We start from the raw sequence: 13,462 nt of genomic DNA on the forward strand, positions 1-13,462 counted from the left end.
CAGAAATCGAACACCTGACTAACGCTATCTTGTCGCAGGAATATTTGGAACAGGTAAATTTTCGGTAATAGTCGAGCGCGACGTACTACCGGCGAGACCAGTGTAGACGAAACGGAAACCGAGATCCCAACCGGGTGCGTGGTGGAAGAGACGCGTCGCGTCGGTTCTCCAGGCGGTCGGGACAGAGGGTCAGAAGAAAAGAAGGATCGACCTAGCGGAATATTGACGACGGAAACGGCGGAAAGGTGGCTTCGATGGGCTCACCTGGCTTCTCGAGATTTTCCATCGTCTCCAGGTCGCCCCTCGGCTTGTTTTCCGGCCACTTCGGCCGCTTATTACAGCGGCCTAAGGGATGGTATCTTTGGTACACGGCGCGCTCTAGGTGGTTCACCCCTCTCTCTTAAGGGGCAACCACCCCACTCACGTGGTTCTTCCTATCTTCGTCTCGCTTTAACACTGGCTGACAGTTGAGCTCAAGCGAGAGGGGACGAGAGAGAAGGGGAGACACCCTTCATCCTTGAGGCGGGGTCCCGGCTACCCCGCTGCTAGGTTCGCTAGGATCAATACCCGCCATCCGAACCGAAGTCCAAACCACCCTCTCTTTGCCTGCGCTGCTTGCCTCTGACTGTGCCTGACTGCCTGCCTGCCAAAACCTGCCCCGGTCCGTCCACCCAAGTCTCCGGAGAATTCGAGTGGCTTCCCGAATCCGTCACGACGGATGCTTTCGAGTCGCTGCAGAGACGCCGGTGTCTCGCGGACAGCGCGATAGCTAGGTCCGACTTCAACAGAACCATTGATGAGCCGAATCGATCTCGACGCCTGCACGGATTAGAGCGCCTAACTCGAGGCTACGTCGCAGTAGATCGCACCTTTCGAATCTTTCGTTTACACATGGATAGTTGAAATTTAAATTACTTTTACTAGCTGGCTTTTCGATCTCGAGAAGTAACAATTTTTAATTCTTTGCATTCGAACCATAAAATGCATGGTATCATTAAAAATCATTACGCCATGTTCCAAAATAATTTCAACATAGTCAACTTTTTGAAATTTAAAAATCTATTAAAAGCGTAACAACATTTAATTTTATACGTATAAAATGCATTAGGCTATAGAAAGTTAACATACAGATCAAAAAAGCTATTTCAGATTTCGAATTCGAATAGCTCAGACTGCAAAGAGTTATGTACTCTTTAACTGGTACCGCGTTTATAAAGTGTCATACTCGAATTTTTCTAAAAATTCGGTTAAATATTTACCAAAACACACTTAGACTTAACTTCAAGATACTGTTGTATTATAATCGATTTATTACGATTATTAAGAAAGAAAGAAATGTCCACATAGCTTTTGCATCTTGATAATTTTTATTTCCCATCAAAATCCACAAGTTAATAATTAATACTTACAGATCTCTGTATGAATTTCTATTTCGCGAACAATTAAAAAAAAAATCGTGCAAAAATGTCTTATAACCAAATGCAACAAAATACTATAGTTATGTTAATATCCACATTTTTATATATTACATATTTATAGTTCGCGACTAATTAATTAAGAAACTCCAAAGAATGCAACGAAAGGTATCATTTATATACGAATGTCGAAATCACTATTCTTTTAAGTTCGAAGAATTATTATGTGTATATTAATCTTCTTTTCCAGTGTCTTAAGTTTAATGAGTCAACGAAATCAACATAATATCCCATTAAATCCGAGCAGCTGTTGCTTCAACTGAACATTGGCTTTTGGAAGACACAGCGTAAGAGCGCGTTTTATTGTACTGTGTAACTGTGTGTGCATCAGTGGACAATTAAACGTTGATTTATTTGCTTGTTGTCAGTTTAGAGGAAAAATGTCAGAAAAACGTGTTACATTTACGCTAAGGAAGAACTGACCGAATGGCATCGCCGTGTAGTTACGTCGTTAGTAATGTATAAAGTATGACCACTCGATCGGCTGTACGAAGTTATGTTTAATTCATTCTTTCTTTGTCCCCGTTATCGGTTACAAAGCCGAGGTTTCCATCGCGTCGAAGAGACACTGTCGGAACCAGAGACTCGTGTACCAAAACGCGATGCGGTATATTTGCATACGATTTTTAGAAAATTCAGGGATAAAATTTAAAAAAAATAGTTATATATCAGAACCAGAGAAAGTTCTGAAGGAATTGTTTACAATTTGACTAAATCATGAAATAGAAAATTAATTCATTCAATTACGGATTTTAAATACACCATGTTACATCGAGTGCAAAGATATTTTAGAATTATTTTCTAAATAAACTATCTTCACTGCAGCTTTGTCGAGACGAATAATTTGTATGTAACTATTTAAACTTTGTGTATGTTCACTTTACTTCGAAAGATCGTTAATTAACGTTATTATTGTTTGCTAACCAAATTTAAAGAATAAAGTGTCAAAAAATAACAAGTATAACTGTGGATAATAATCGATTTAAAAATTTGAATATTACATGATCTATTCCAAAAATCCATTACAACATTTAAACGAAAGAAAAATAATTTTACAAATACTAAATTTGTATGCAGACTCAACAGATAATTTTTTTCTAGTCGTCCATGTTGGCAGAACTTGTCGTGTCACATTTAGGAGAATTTAACCCTGCGCCTTGTTAAATAGAGTACCACCTGATGAAGACTGGTTTCATATTCAAGCAAGGCTAGTATAGGGGTATTCAAAATGGCGGCCGACACTGTTGTGTGGAACAGCGTGCTCAAAACCAAGAGGAGTTCCATACAAAGAATTATAATGCAAACCAGCAGATTTTCAAATCGATTTAACTTTCATGATTTTACTATTTCTTTTAGTACTTTTATCTTGAATTTCGTTTACAACAGAAAACATTTTTGTTCTCAATTAGCAAATTGTATATAACATATATGTATAACATATGCGATGTTCTATACATAGTTATGTATAGTTCAATATATGTAGTTCTAATTCATCGAAATTTAGCCTCGATACGAGCTGTGAAGAATTAAGAATTGCAAAAATCGCAGTTGTCAGAAATCTGACAACTCAACGTTGGCATCTTAATACTGTGTTAACCGATTTCAATGAGATTTTCAGCACGCATATAAACATTTTTTAAATTTTCGGTATAAATCCAGACAAAAGGACACATCGTTTTGTCATCACTACCGATAAAAAAAATTTTTAAACAGCATTTTAGTCATTGTTCGATAATCCAGTCCCTCTATTATTTAAAAAAATTCAGGTTATTTAGTCCAGTTTGAAAAAGGTTATTACGGTTTAAAAGAAGAGAGAATATCAATGGAAATCGCCGTAGTTCTATGCAGTTTCATACAGTTTTAAGAGTGAAATGGCAACCGCTGTTGGAGAACAGTTATCAAATTGTAGATACACCAGTTCGATCACGGTCACCGGATCGCTTACAACCTGCGAGAGCTTCTGGCGACGACCTCTATCTTTTCCACTGTCGAGGGGAAAGGGTTGAAACGGGCGGTCGTACGCTTCGGAGGATGGAACCCGATGCGTCTCGCAGCGGCATTGGGGACGTGCCGTTCTTTGCTCTCGTTATTGCTACAAACGCGATAGCGCAAGAGGGGTCAGAGCCCGTTTGGAGGGCGAAATCGCGAGGGGGATTTCCAGGAGGGGGATGACCGTGGTGGTGCGACGCACAGGGGCTGCAAGGCACGCCTGAGGGTGGTGGTATTGCACGATGAGAACGGATGGTAACCGACCGGGCTTGGATCACTGGGTGACGTCATTCCTGCGTTACCAGGATACCAAAGATCAAAGACCAATGAAAACGTCACCTTCTACCGGAGTACCACTGAGGTCGAAGTCGACCCAACAATAGATATTTTTTCCTCGTGTTTGTCCGGTGAATCGTCGGCGCGAGGCGTTGTGCTTATGGTAATAATACCTCCTGTTGTCTTCGTTCTCGATCTCTATCTGGTCATATAGGTCGGACATAGTGACGCTCCGCGAGGATCTCGCCGGTATTACGTGACTTCGATCACTAATATTTTATTTATACCTTACGCCAGATATCAGAACAAGGATACCGATACCAGGAGCCGCGCACGTTTGTCGGAACGAATAATTTATGGTAATTATTCGTTAGATCGTCCTGCTTTATTGAATCGTGAGTTTAACCTTCGACCTCTTTGGGCTCCCGAGGCATTTCTCTATCTTCTTTCAGAAACTGGGGAACAGCGACTACCGTGATTTATATAACTTGGTACCGTAGCTATTGCGCCGACATTTTATATTCTTGATTTGCTTTCTTCACATTTTCGACGATCTCGATGGTATTGAGATTTTATAGTTTTATATAGGTACGATATTGTATGTTTATGGCTCGACAGGGCTATAACGAAAGTACGTATCGACGACCCGTTGCACATGGTGGTTCTCAGACACTGCTGACTTTCTATTTAAAGATTGTTATATGAATAATTAATATCCCTTTCCGTGATTCTGCGCGACAAGTTAATTCCTGATGTAAATACCGATTGCATCGGTCACGCTACTGTTAATCTTAATTCGTTCTGGAATTTCGACGAGTTCCAGGAAACCGAAATGGCCGGACAGAGCCAATGGATTCCAGCAGATCCACGAATTTCGCGGCCTACGCAGCTTCGCTTCGATCTTCCTACATCCACGCGGATCGAGATTGAGGTCACCCGGCCGGATGAGACGGTAGCTCTCCAATTTCGATCGAGTTCCGAAGAATCGACGAAAGATGGATTATATTCTAAATAAAGTAACTCTGACGTATATGGAACCGTTTGAAGGTCTACGTGTCCTTTACGGTAATAACAAATTTAACTACGGCGGGTCCTATGAAATCCGAACGAAGACAATAAGCGATATTCCTCGAGCAATTTCGATCTTCTCCTTAGAAAGTCTGTGCGAACGATTTGCAAGGGAGGACACCACCGTTATTGCCAATATTTCTTGCAAGTAAACTGCCAGGAACGCATTAAACGCTGAAAACTCTGTATTGGGTCGTCTTTGAAATCCGTCGAGTTGACCGCGGGGACCGTCCCGATCCCTCCAAGACAAAGCATTTCTATGGATTCAGGTACCAAAACCCCAAGGCCACGCAGGGAACTGTTTAAAACGGCGAACTTCGGTGTTCGATACCTAGAAATTTCCAAGAAACAATCGTTATACCATCGAAGAAGGGTCCTCGAAGAGGCTAGATACCAGTGAAAGAGAGTCCCTTCTGGGTAAACGCGGTTTACCATCCGCCGTCAAACTGGTACCACCACGCACGCTCGAAAAATCTTGAAGAGCCGGCTGCCACGAACAAACGCCATATACACGCGCTTATGAAATAATATTCACGGGAAACGCGATCCTCATCGCGTGTTGCTTTAATTGAATATCCAAATAAAATTATTTGCTTTCCTTGTTTCTATAGAATTTGTGCGCTTGAACACTGTAATAATTAGACTGCGGGCCTTGTTGCATTTATTAATATATGCGAATTTCTAGAATGCAAGTAAACATATATTTTAACCAAAAGTAATTGTATTATAATTTTACGTTTGCCACAAGGAGTTTGTTAGTTGATGGTAGAAACTCCGTCATTTTCATATTTTCGTAAAACAATTCGTGAAAATGAAAATTTCCGTAGAAATCCGCGGTTATACCAATAGTATTATCTTCGTTTCTTATGTGCATAGGATTTATTCGCTTGAACACTGTAATAAATAGACTGCAGATTTCACGGGATTATGGTATATGTAGATTAGCAAAGTACAAGAGAATTTACAAATTAACAATGAATATTAGCATTTTTACCATATTTTAATAATGAATGATCCTTTAGACAGCAAACGATATAACTGCAGTTTAGTAATAATTATATTTTTAAAGCCATTTATATTGCAAGCTGAAAAGTTTCGATATAGTTTGCATTGAAATAATCAATATTTTAGAACGGTGTAGGAAGCAAAGAATTTTTATAAATTTTAAAAAACCATTTTTTTTTATCAGAGAAAACAGCCCCTCAACGTTTCACTTTACGGAAAATATTTTCATGAAAATATCATGCGCAGTCTCATGACGATCATAATATATGTTATTACTACTAACTACATATATTATTATTTTTGACTTGCTTTTTAGTAACAAAATTAATATTAATAATTTTTGTTAAGAGTTGCAAGTACTTTGGTCGCTTCTGTAGTATAAAAATCTTTGTAAAAAGAATGTAATTATTAGAATGTAACTGTTGCGCAGCTTTTATGGAATGGTATCAAGGCTTTCGTCCTACCTATGGAAGTAATTTTCTAAACAGAAACAAAGATAGGATTTCTTGATATAAGTCACGTTATGTAAAAGAAGTGATTGAGTATAGACGTGGTATCATGCGGGAGTGTGCGACAGCATCTTGGGCTGGTACCACAGCAGAGGGAAGAAGACAATATTAAATCAATATACCCACATATCTAGAGACATATTTGACAATATTATATAATTGAAGTTGTTAAGAACTTATCAGTACTTTATCAGAATTTAGAAAGAAGAAAATATAAAATTTTATAAAAAATATTATTAAAATTTAATAATAAGCCAGTTCAGAATTTTAGTTCCATTTGAGTATAAAATAGACTCCTTTAACTACAATTATAACAAAATATATTATTATTATAAATATATTATTATGAATTATGTTTTCTGTTATAAATCTCTATTATATCTCCTCACTGAGCTTTTACATTTAAATTGCTCCTGCAATGTCAATATAATAATAAATAAGAATGAAAATTAAAAATATTTCTTTTTCTTCAAAGAGATTACTGGATTCGAAGAAATTCTAACCATTGTAACGGTGAGAAAATGGTAAGTGGTAAACAACAAACGAGCAATCTAAAAACCAAGACTTGGCAAGTCGTGGAAGCAGCCCCGACAACACGGGGCTGCTGAATAGGTGAAAATACAGAGGGCCGGTCACAAAAGAGAAAAACTAATTGGGCTACAAGACTTCCATCCCGTTCGTTCTCATTAATTTTCCTGTCCCCCGAAGTTCGGGCCAAGTTTTATTGCACACCCTGAGAGACCGAGCGAGCGTCGAACGTCCTCGGCAATATAACCTCGGCCTCGTCCCCTTGGTGGAGGAGCGTCTCTCCGGTAGTCGCCGGCCAGGAATTCGTGAGCAAAGGAACCAACTTGTACACGGTCACCAAAAATACCCACGAAGGATACGCAATACCCGTGAGCATGCTTCGGCGACGAAACGCGACGCGTGCGTACGCCTACATCGGAGACATCGTGGTGTACAGCACACCATCGTACACCGATAAGGAAGCGTACGCTCGAGCGTCGACGCAGTCGCAAGGATCGTCAGCCGACATCTGGCTGCGGTCCTTTGCCCGAGGGACCAAGGGACAAAGAAGACCTTCCCCTTTTCTTAGGAGGGGGCCTTGGACTGGATTATATCGTAGGTTCTTGCTCGAACGAACGCACGCACGCAGGCACGAACGCACGAACGAACAAACGAAGGAACGCACGCTCGCACGCACGCACACCGGCGAATATCTGGTGGTACCGGAGCAGCCCGGAGTGGTTGCTCGACGCTGGTCTGCAGGCACACGTAACGATCCCACCGGTACCGTTTCTATGGTACCGTTCGCAGGGATTAACGCCCCTCCCGCTCTCGCAGACCGCTCCACTTTCATCCGGGCTGCGGGGCGAGACCAGCCTTGGCCTGGGACCAGACCTCGGTGCCGCGCTCTTTCAAACGCTGGATAAGCAAACGGACGCTTTAAATAATTAATGGAATTAGGACGACCTATAATTATGGTACTTTTCGCGAAGCCTATGGGAACGCCACCGGAGACCTGATCGCTGGTGTCGCAAATCTAACCGGCGCGCGAGATGCCAACGCCGTCCCGGACGCGACGAAGATACAATCGATTTTGAAAACTAGAATGAAAATCCGTCGCGTAAACAGTCGGTGGACCGGCTTTGTACCGCGGACCGTATAATGTCGCGTAATTGGATAGTTACTTCGTAATTGCGGTAAATGAGCTGCAGTCCGATTGACTATGTATTTGTGAGAAGCGCGCGACGAACGCGTGGTTGCGATGGAGGATGGTTCGATTTGGTAAGACAAATAGGGGAGTTTTTGGTGAGCATTGTTTGAGAGTATTATTATTAAGTATTTTTGAGGATACTTCGATTTGAATCCATGCGGGCAAGGAGTTGTTAGAGCGTTAAAAATATTTTCTTCTGAATGCTAAATTCAGTATCGGAAAGTTGAACAATGGAAAAACAGAACAATGCTTTCTGTTATAAACTCTGTGTGTTTTTACGTAAAATATAAATTTTCTACCTCAATTCCAAGTAAAAAAAAATTAAATAGGAATTTATTTCAACTCGTATGTTGAAAATAATGTATCAAGGTTCCAGACTTTACTGATATTTTCACTGTTTTGCATTTTATCCACGCATATCTGTGGCAAATATATAATAGATAATATAATTGCGATTTTGGTAACATTTTTTAGATACTGTCTACTAAACGATTCCCTCTAGCATCACAAAAAGATCCAGGATATCGGGGCTGATTTTTGAAAAGTTATTCAGTAGTCACTGTATATTTGCAATTGTTGAAATAAGATACAAGAATTCGAACGTTGTCACAAGATTAGAAATAATTTATAGTATTTTCTAAAGTGTCTTAGAAAATATTCATAGTTGAATATTTGTTTGAATAGATGTAATTTGAAACAGTAATGAAATTAATTGACATTATTAATGAAAGATAAAAATTTCAATTTAACCACTGTTCCTTACAAATCATTCTTATTTTGCATACAGATCCACAGTCTATTCTAGACTTGTTGTACGTCCCACAATTTTACGAAACTGGTATACAATAAATTGTCATGTTTTCAAGTTTGTACTGCTCAATATTGCAAGTTTATTAAAAGGATTGTAGTTACGATTTAGATTCAGTAGGAATGAAATCCTTAGAAAATTTAGATACCGTCAGCAATTCCATGACCACTCTGTACCAGCCGCCTTCGTACTCATGAAAGAAGACTACTCTTGCGCGGTATACTGAATCACTCAATGGTCGCTGAACGCGTCGACAAGGCTATGGAATCTTTTGTGCAACCAGAGTTCGTCTTCTGGGTGGCTGTTGGGTGACTGGATAATGCTCCCAGAAAGTTTCTGGCCGTGATTTAAAATAAACTTCTGCCGACAATTGTCGGAGCTTACAACAGTATCTTATGAAAATGTTGAAAGTATGCAACAATAATTTTATAATTAAATGTTATATAATATAATATATTAATGAAGCAGTTTTTTTCCAAAAATATGTACGTTTGAGGAATTGTTAGCAGTTAATAATTTATTTTTCAATTGTTATATGCAAAATTTAATTGAAAATAAAAAATATGTATGTATGGTGTTTCAAAAAATAGATGTTAAAAACATGATATTGATTTGCAACAGTACGCGTGTAATAAATCTAACTAATATTAAATTTCCACGAATAATGTTGTTCCACGCTTTTTCTTTAAATTTTCTACGGAAAATCAACATTATCTACTTATTTCCTTACTTAAAATTTCAATGTTCAGTTTCCTTGTATTGGGTTCATTAATGAAATGTTAATGGATATTCCGTTGCACCATTTTGCTACGAGAACAAAACGCGAATTGTGTTACTACCCTTAGTATCATGAGTATTATCGATGGTACTAACGTATGTGTAGTAAGTAGAAGTAATAACGCGAGATTGTAATGGCTGGTGTCATGACCTTCATGTTAGTCTCATTTAATCTTCATATAACGCAGATAATTGGAACATTTATAGCGGATCTTATAATTTAATAAATTCCACTAAAAAATGGAAAAATTATCCTAAAAATTTTGGTTGTCTTACAATTTTTTGATATGGTCACAAGAAAAATTAATAGAATATTTGCTTATACGTTGTGAGTAATTTTTAAATATAAAATAAACACATGCTTGTTGGTACTCCAACAAATTTGAACATGTAATGTTTGCATTAATTTCCGAACTAGATGTTATATTCCTGATGCACGTTAATCCACTCTAATTTCCCATTTATTAATTATAACGTGAAAGTAAATGCCAAGCGATGATATCAAAACTTAAAAATTAAACATAGTGGATGTATGTAATTTGAAGTTGAAGAGAACTTGGCAATCTGTCATAAATATAGAATATAAAATCTCTTTGAAGTTCTACACATTTTTAAATCACACTAACGAAAATAATTTTCCATCATTGAATTAATTTCGAACCATACCTATACATATCAAAAATAATAGAAAGAAGAATGCTCGCTTTACAAAAATCAGTAATTCCAGTTCTTAACATAAATTAACCAGCAATTTAAACAGAAGGTCGTATCAAAGTTCAAATACCATTCTACAGTAATATATAAATAAATACGTAGTTTGATCATTTAGAAACCAAGAGTCGGATGGCGTTCGAAGCGCAAGATTTCCGAGTAACCAATCAATTCAAGGAAGTACAATTCCAAGCGGCGAAGGGTTAACGACCAAACTCGATTGTCGCTCTTGTTGCATTTCCTGCCACGGCGATACCAAACAACGCTCGTATACTGATCGGTATTATCTTGTAGATAACCAGATGCCACGTGTTTGTTTAAGAATGAAGAAACGGACGGAAAAGAAAATAGGAAGATCGGGAGAGGAGGAGGAAGCAGGGAGGATGTACTTCTGTGCGCCGCGGAGTGTAGGTAAAGCGGGAGGAAGGAGACGACGATGGCAGAAATAGTCATCCTGTTATCTACACTACCGTGTTGCTTATCGTTCTACGGTCAATATTTCTCTCCCCGTTTTTTCCTTCCTCTCCCACTTTCCTGATCCCACGTCGTTAGAGCGCGTTTGCGCGCTCGTCAGTGTTTCTCTTATCCCGTCTTTATCGGCCGATAACTCCAATCTCGAATAGGATCGACGATTACAACGAAAAAAGAAAATAGACCGACGGTGTTGATATACATTTTCGCGATCGAATTTGTTAGTACCTGTAGAGCTACCGTTCTCCAATCGCAGAACGCGGCCGAAAACGATTGCAGCACCGTAGCGAAGGTGACACGAAGTCTACATTTTTTCTCATAGCCATCCATTTTGCAGTACCAACTGTAAGCATTTACAGAAACTGATCGAAATATCATCGTTTGAAAAATCATTTCATCGTCATTGGTTGTGAGACTATAAATCTTGGCTGAAGAAAAATGTACATATTCTAAATAGTAATTATTCTTACATCTGCAATTTTTATGCACTCTACCTGTTGTACTTCATTTCTGCAAATTTTAAATATTATTATGGCTAGAGAGGTGGCAGAAACGTTTTAGTTTGTTTAATATAATTTTAGCCATATTCGGTAAATGGATATCCATCAAGAAAATTCTTTAACTTTTTATGTACAAATGTACTTCAATATATATTTTTATCATCTTACGAGATGAATATAATTATTACATTTAACTCATGCTTTCAAAGTTTTACTATTTAATGATCATTCATGTTAGCAACTGAAACTACGATGCCACAGCAATGCAAATATTCATTCTAGTATTTTAGTTTCAAAGAGAACTAAACAATGTAAAATTATAGTTCTGTATAATAAAATTATCGAATTTCAGATAACTTTGTAATTAGTAAAAATCCTACGCATGTATTGATAATTTTAAATACCAGTTTGCATAAAATTTAGTAGAAAAAATTGTAGGTGTTACTTACCATTTAATACTCTTTTTGATGATGTTGCTAACAATTCTCTGGGATTTTCTAGTGGGTAAGGCAAGTATGTCATTATTCTTCTTTTTTCTGGTCCTCTTCCCCCTGACATTTTTTTTCTCTTCTTCAACATGTTGAACAGGAGTTTCTTCCTCATCCACTGCTACTAATTCTCGAACCCATTCAGCAACATGATCTTGAACTTTTGAATCAGTCGATAATGCAGATTCTGCTCTCAGTTCTTCTTCATGAATAAGTTCACTAACGGTTGTGGGTGGTCCTACAATTCCACACTCTGCATGTTCTACTTCTTCTATATTCTGTTTAACTTCGATTTCTAGAGGAACATTTACTTTCTCACTAGGTGTCTCCTTTACAGCATTTTCAGTTTTTGATTCTTCCTCTGTCTTCTGTTTGCTTTCATCTGCAATGTTTTCATCTCCCTCCTCTATATCTTTAGACTTTGTAACAGGACTAAGAATGTTTTCTGTGTTCAAGCCCTCATGTACCACTTTTGATATTTCATTTAATGTCTTTTCTTCTTCAGAGACTGTATTTGCAGACTGCGAATCATTAACTTTTTTAATTGTGTCATCGGAGTTGGGTTTTTCTGCTTTTTGATCTGTTTCTTCATGCTCCATACTCAATATTTCTTCTTCTTTAGTAGAAGTTCCAGATTCATCCTCATTTTTAGATGCCACATTTTCAGTCTTTAAATCATCAACACCAATTTCTTTATTAGATTCCTTCATATCAACATCATTAATCAACTCGGATTTCTTTTGAAAAGTGTCATTCACTTCCACTTTATTTTCTCTGGGAATATCGTTCACATGTTTTTTACTTTCCTCAACATCATCTTTAGAAGTAGTTAAGTCATTTAATGTATCTAAAGCTTTAGTTGCTTTTTTCAAATCCGTATTCTCTGTTTTAGTATCCGCCATTATTACGTTCCTTTTTTTCAAAGATACTTCAGTAGTAATTTAACATGTACAAACATTTTAAAAAACGAAGCTTGACAATATTTTCACTTTTACGTGATCATGTTATCATATGAGTAGTTATCCACAGATCTCATAAGACGAAGTTATTTATTCTTCATTTTAAGAAAATATACGTCATTATTCACACGTATTCTTCATTTTTTATTCTGAAAAACAAAAACAAGAAGTTAGAACAATAAACAATGTGCCGTCATATATAATATATCGAATTATTTCGGATAAAAAAATTGAGTCAACAGACAGTCGATAAAAGCGATCACGGATATGCTGAGTTACCTATTGCTTTTAGGTTAGATTCATTTCATGATATAGAAAGTAATATATTGTAAGTAAGAACAAAAATGTATTGAATATATATTGATTTCAAGTATCTATACCGTTTACTTTTCATATTTAATATAAATTTCATGTAGTTTTATGTACTAGGCAGTATTAGTTGCAAATTGGGGCAAAACAATTTGCAACATTCACTGAATATGCATGCAGCTTGTCGCATTAACATAGAATATATAATAATTAAGTATGTTGGTATTGCATAAAAAAGATCTGCATCAATGATGTCCAAACATTCGTATCACCATAATTATTTGCAGAATTGTTATTTTATAATTATTTTTAGAAATAAAAGGAAACAGTTTGATTAAAATTTGATAACTTATGTTAAGAAATTGTATATTTATGTAAAATTTTTATCGTACGTTATCAT

The 13,462-nt window shown here is 37.3% G+C and overlaps 1 protein-coding gene across 1 annotated transcript in view; it reads right to left on the bottom strand.

Moving 5' to 3' along the window:
• Positions 1–13,462, bottom strand: part of LOC144474534 (uncharacterized) — a 42,476-nt gene that overhangs the window by 27,960 nt on the left and 1,054 nt on the right. The window contains exon 2 of the mRNA XM_078189475.1: positions 11,756–12,902. Within this exon, the coding sequence (XP_078045601.1) occupies positions 11,756–12,696 (941 nt within the window). The 5' untranslated portion in view covers positions 12,697–12,902. The remainder of the gene's footprint in view (positions 1–11,755; positions 12,903–13,462) is intronic.

The sequence above is a fragment of the Augochlora pura genome, chromosome 8 (genome assembly GCF_028453695.1).
Source record: "Augochlora pura isolate Apur16 chromosome 8, APUR_v2.2.1, whole genome shotgun sequence".
Classification (NCBI taxonomy): Eukaryota; Metazoa; Arthropoda; class Insecta; order Hymenoptera; family Halictidae; genus Augochlora; species Augochlora pura.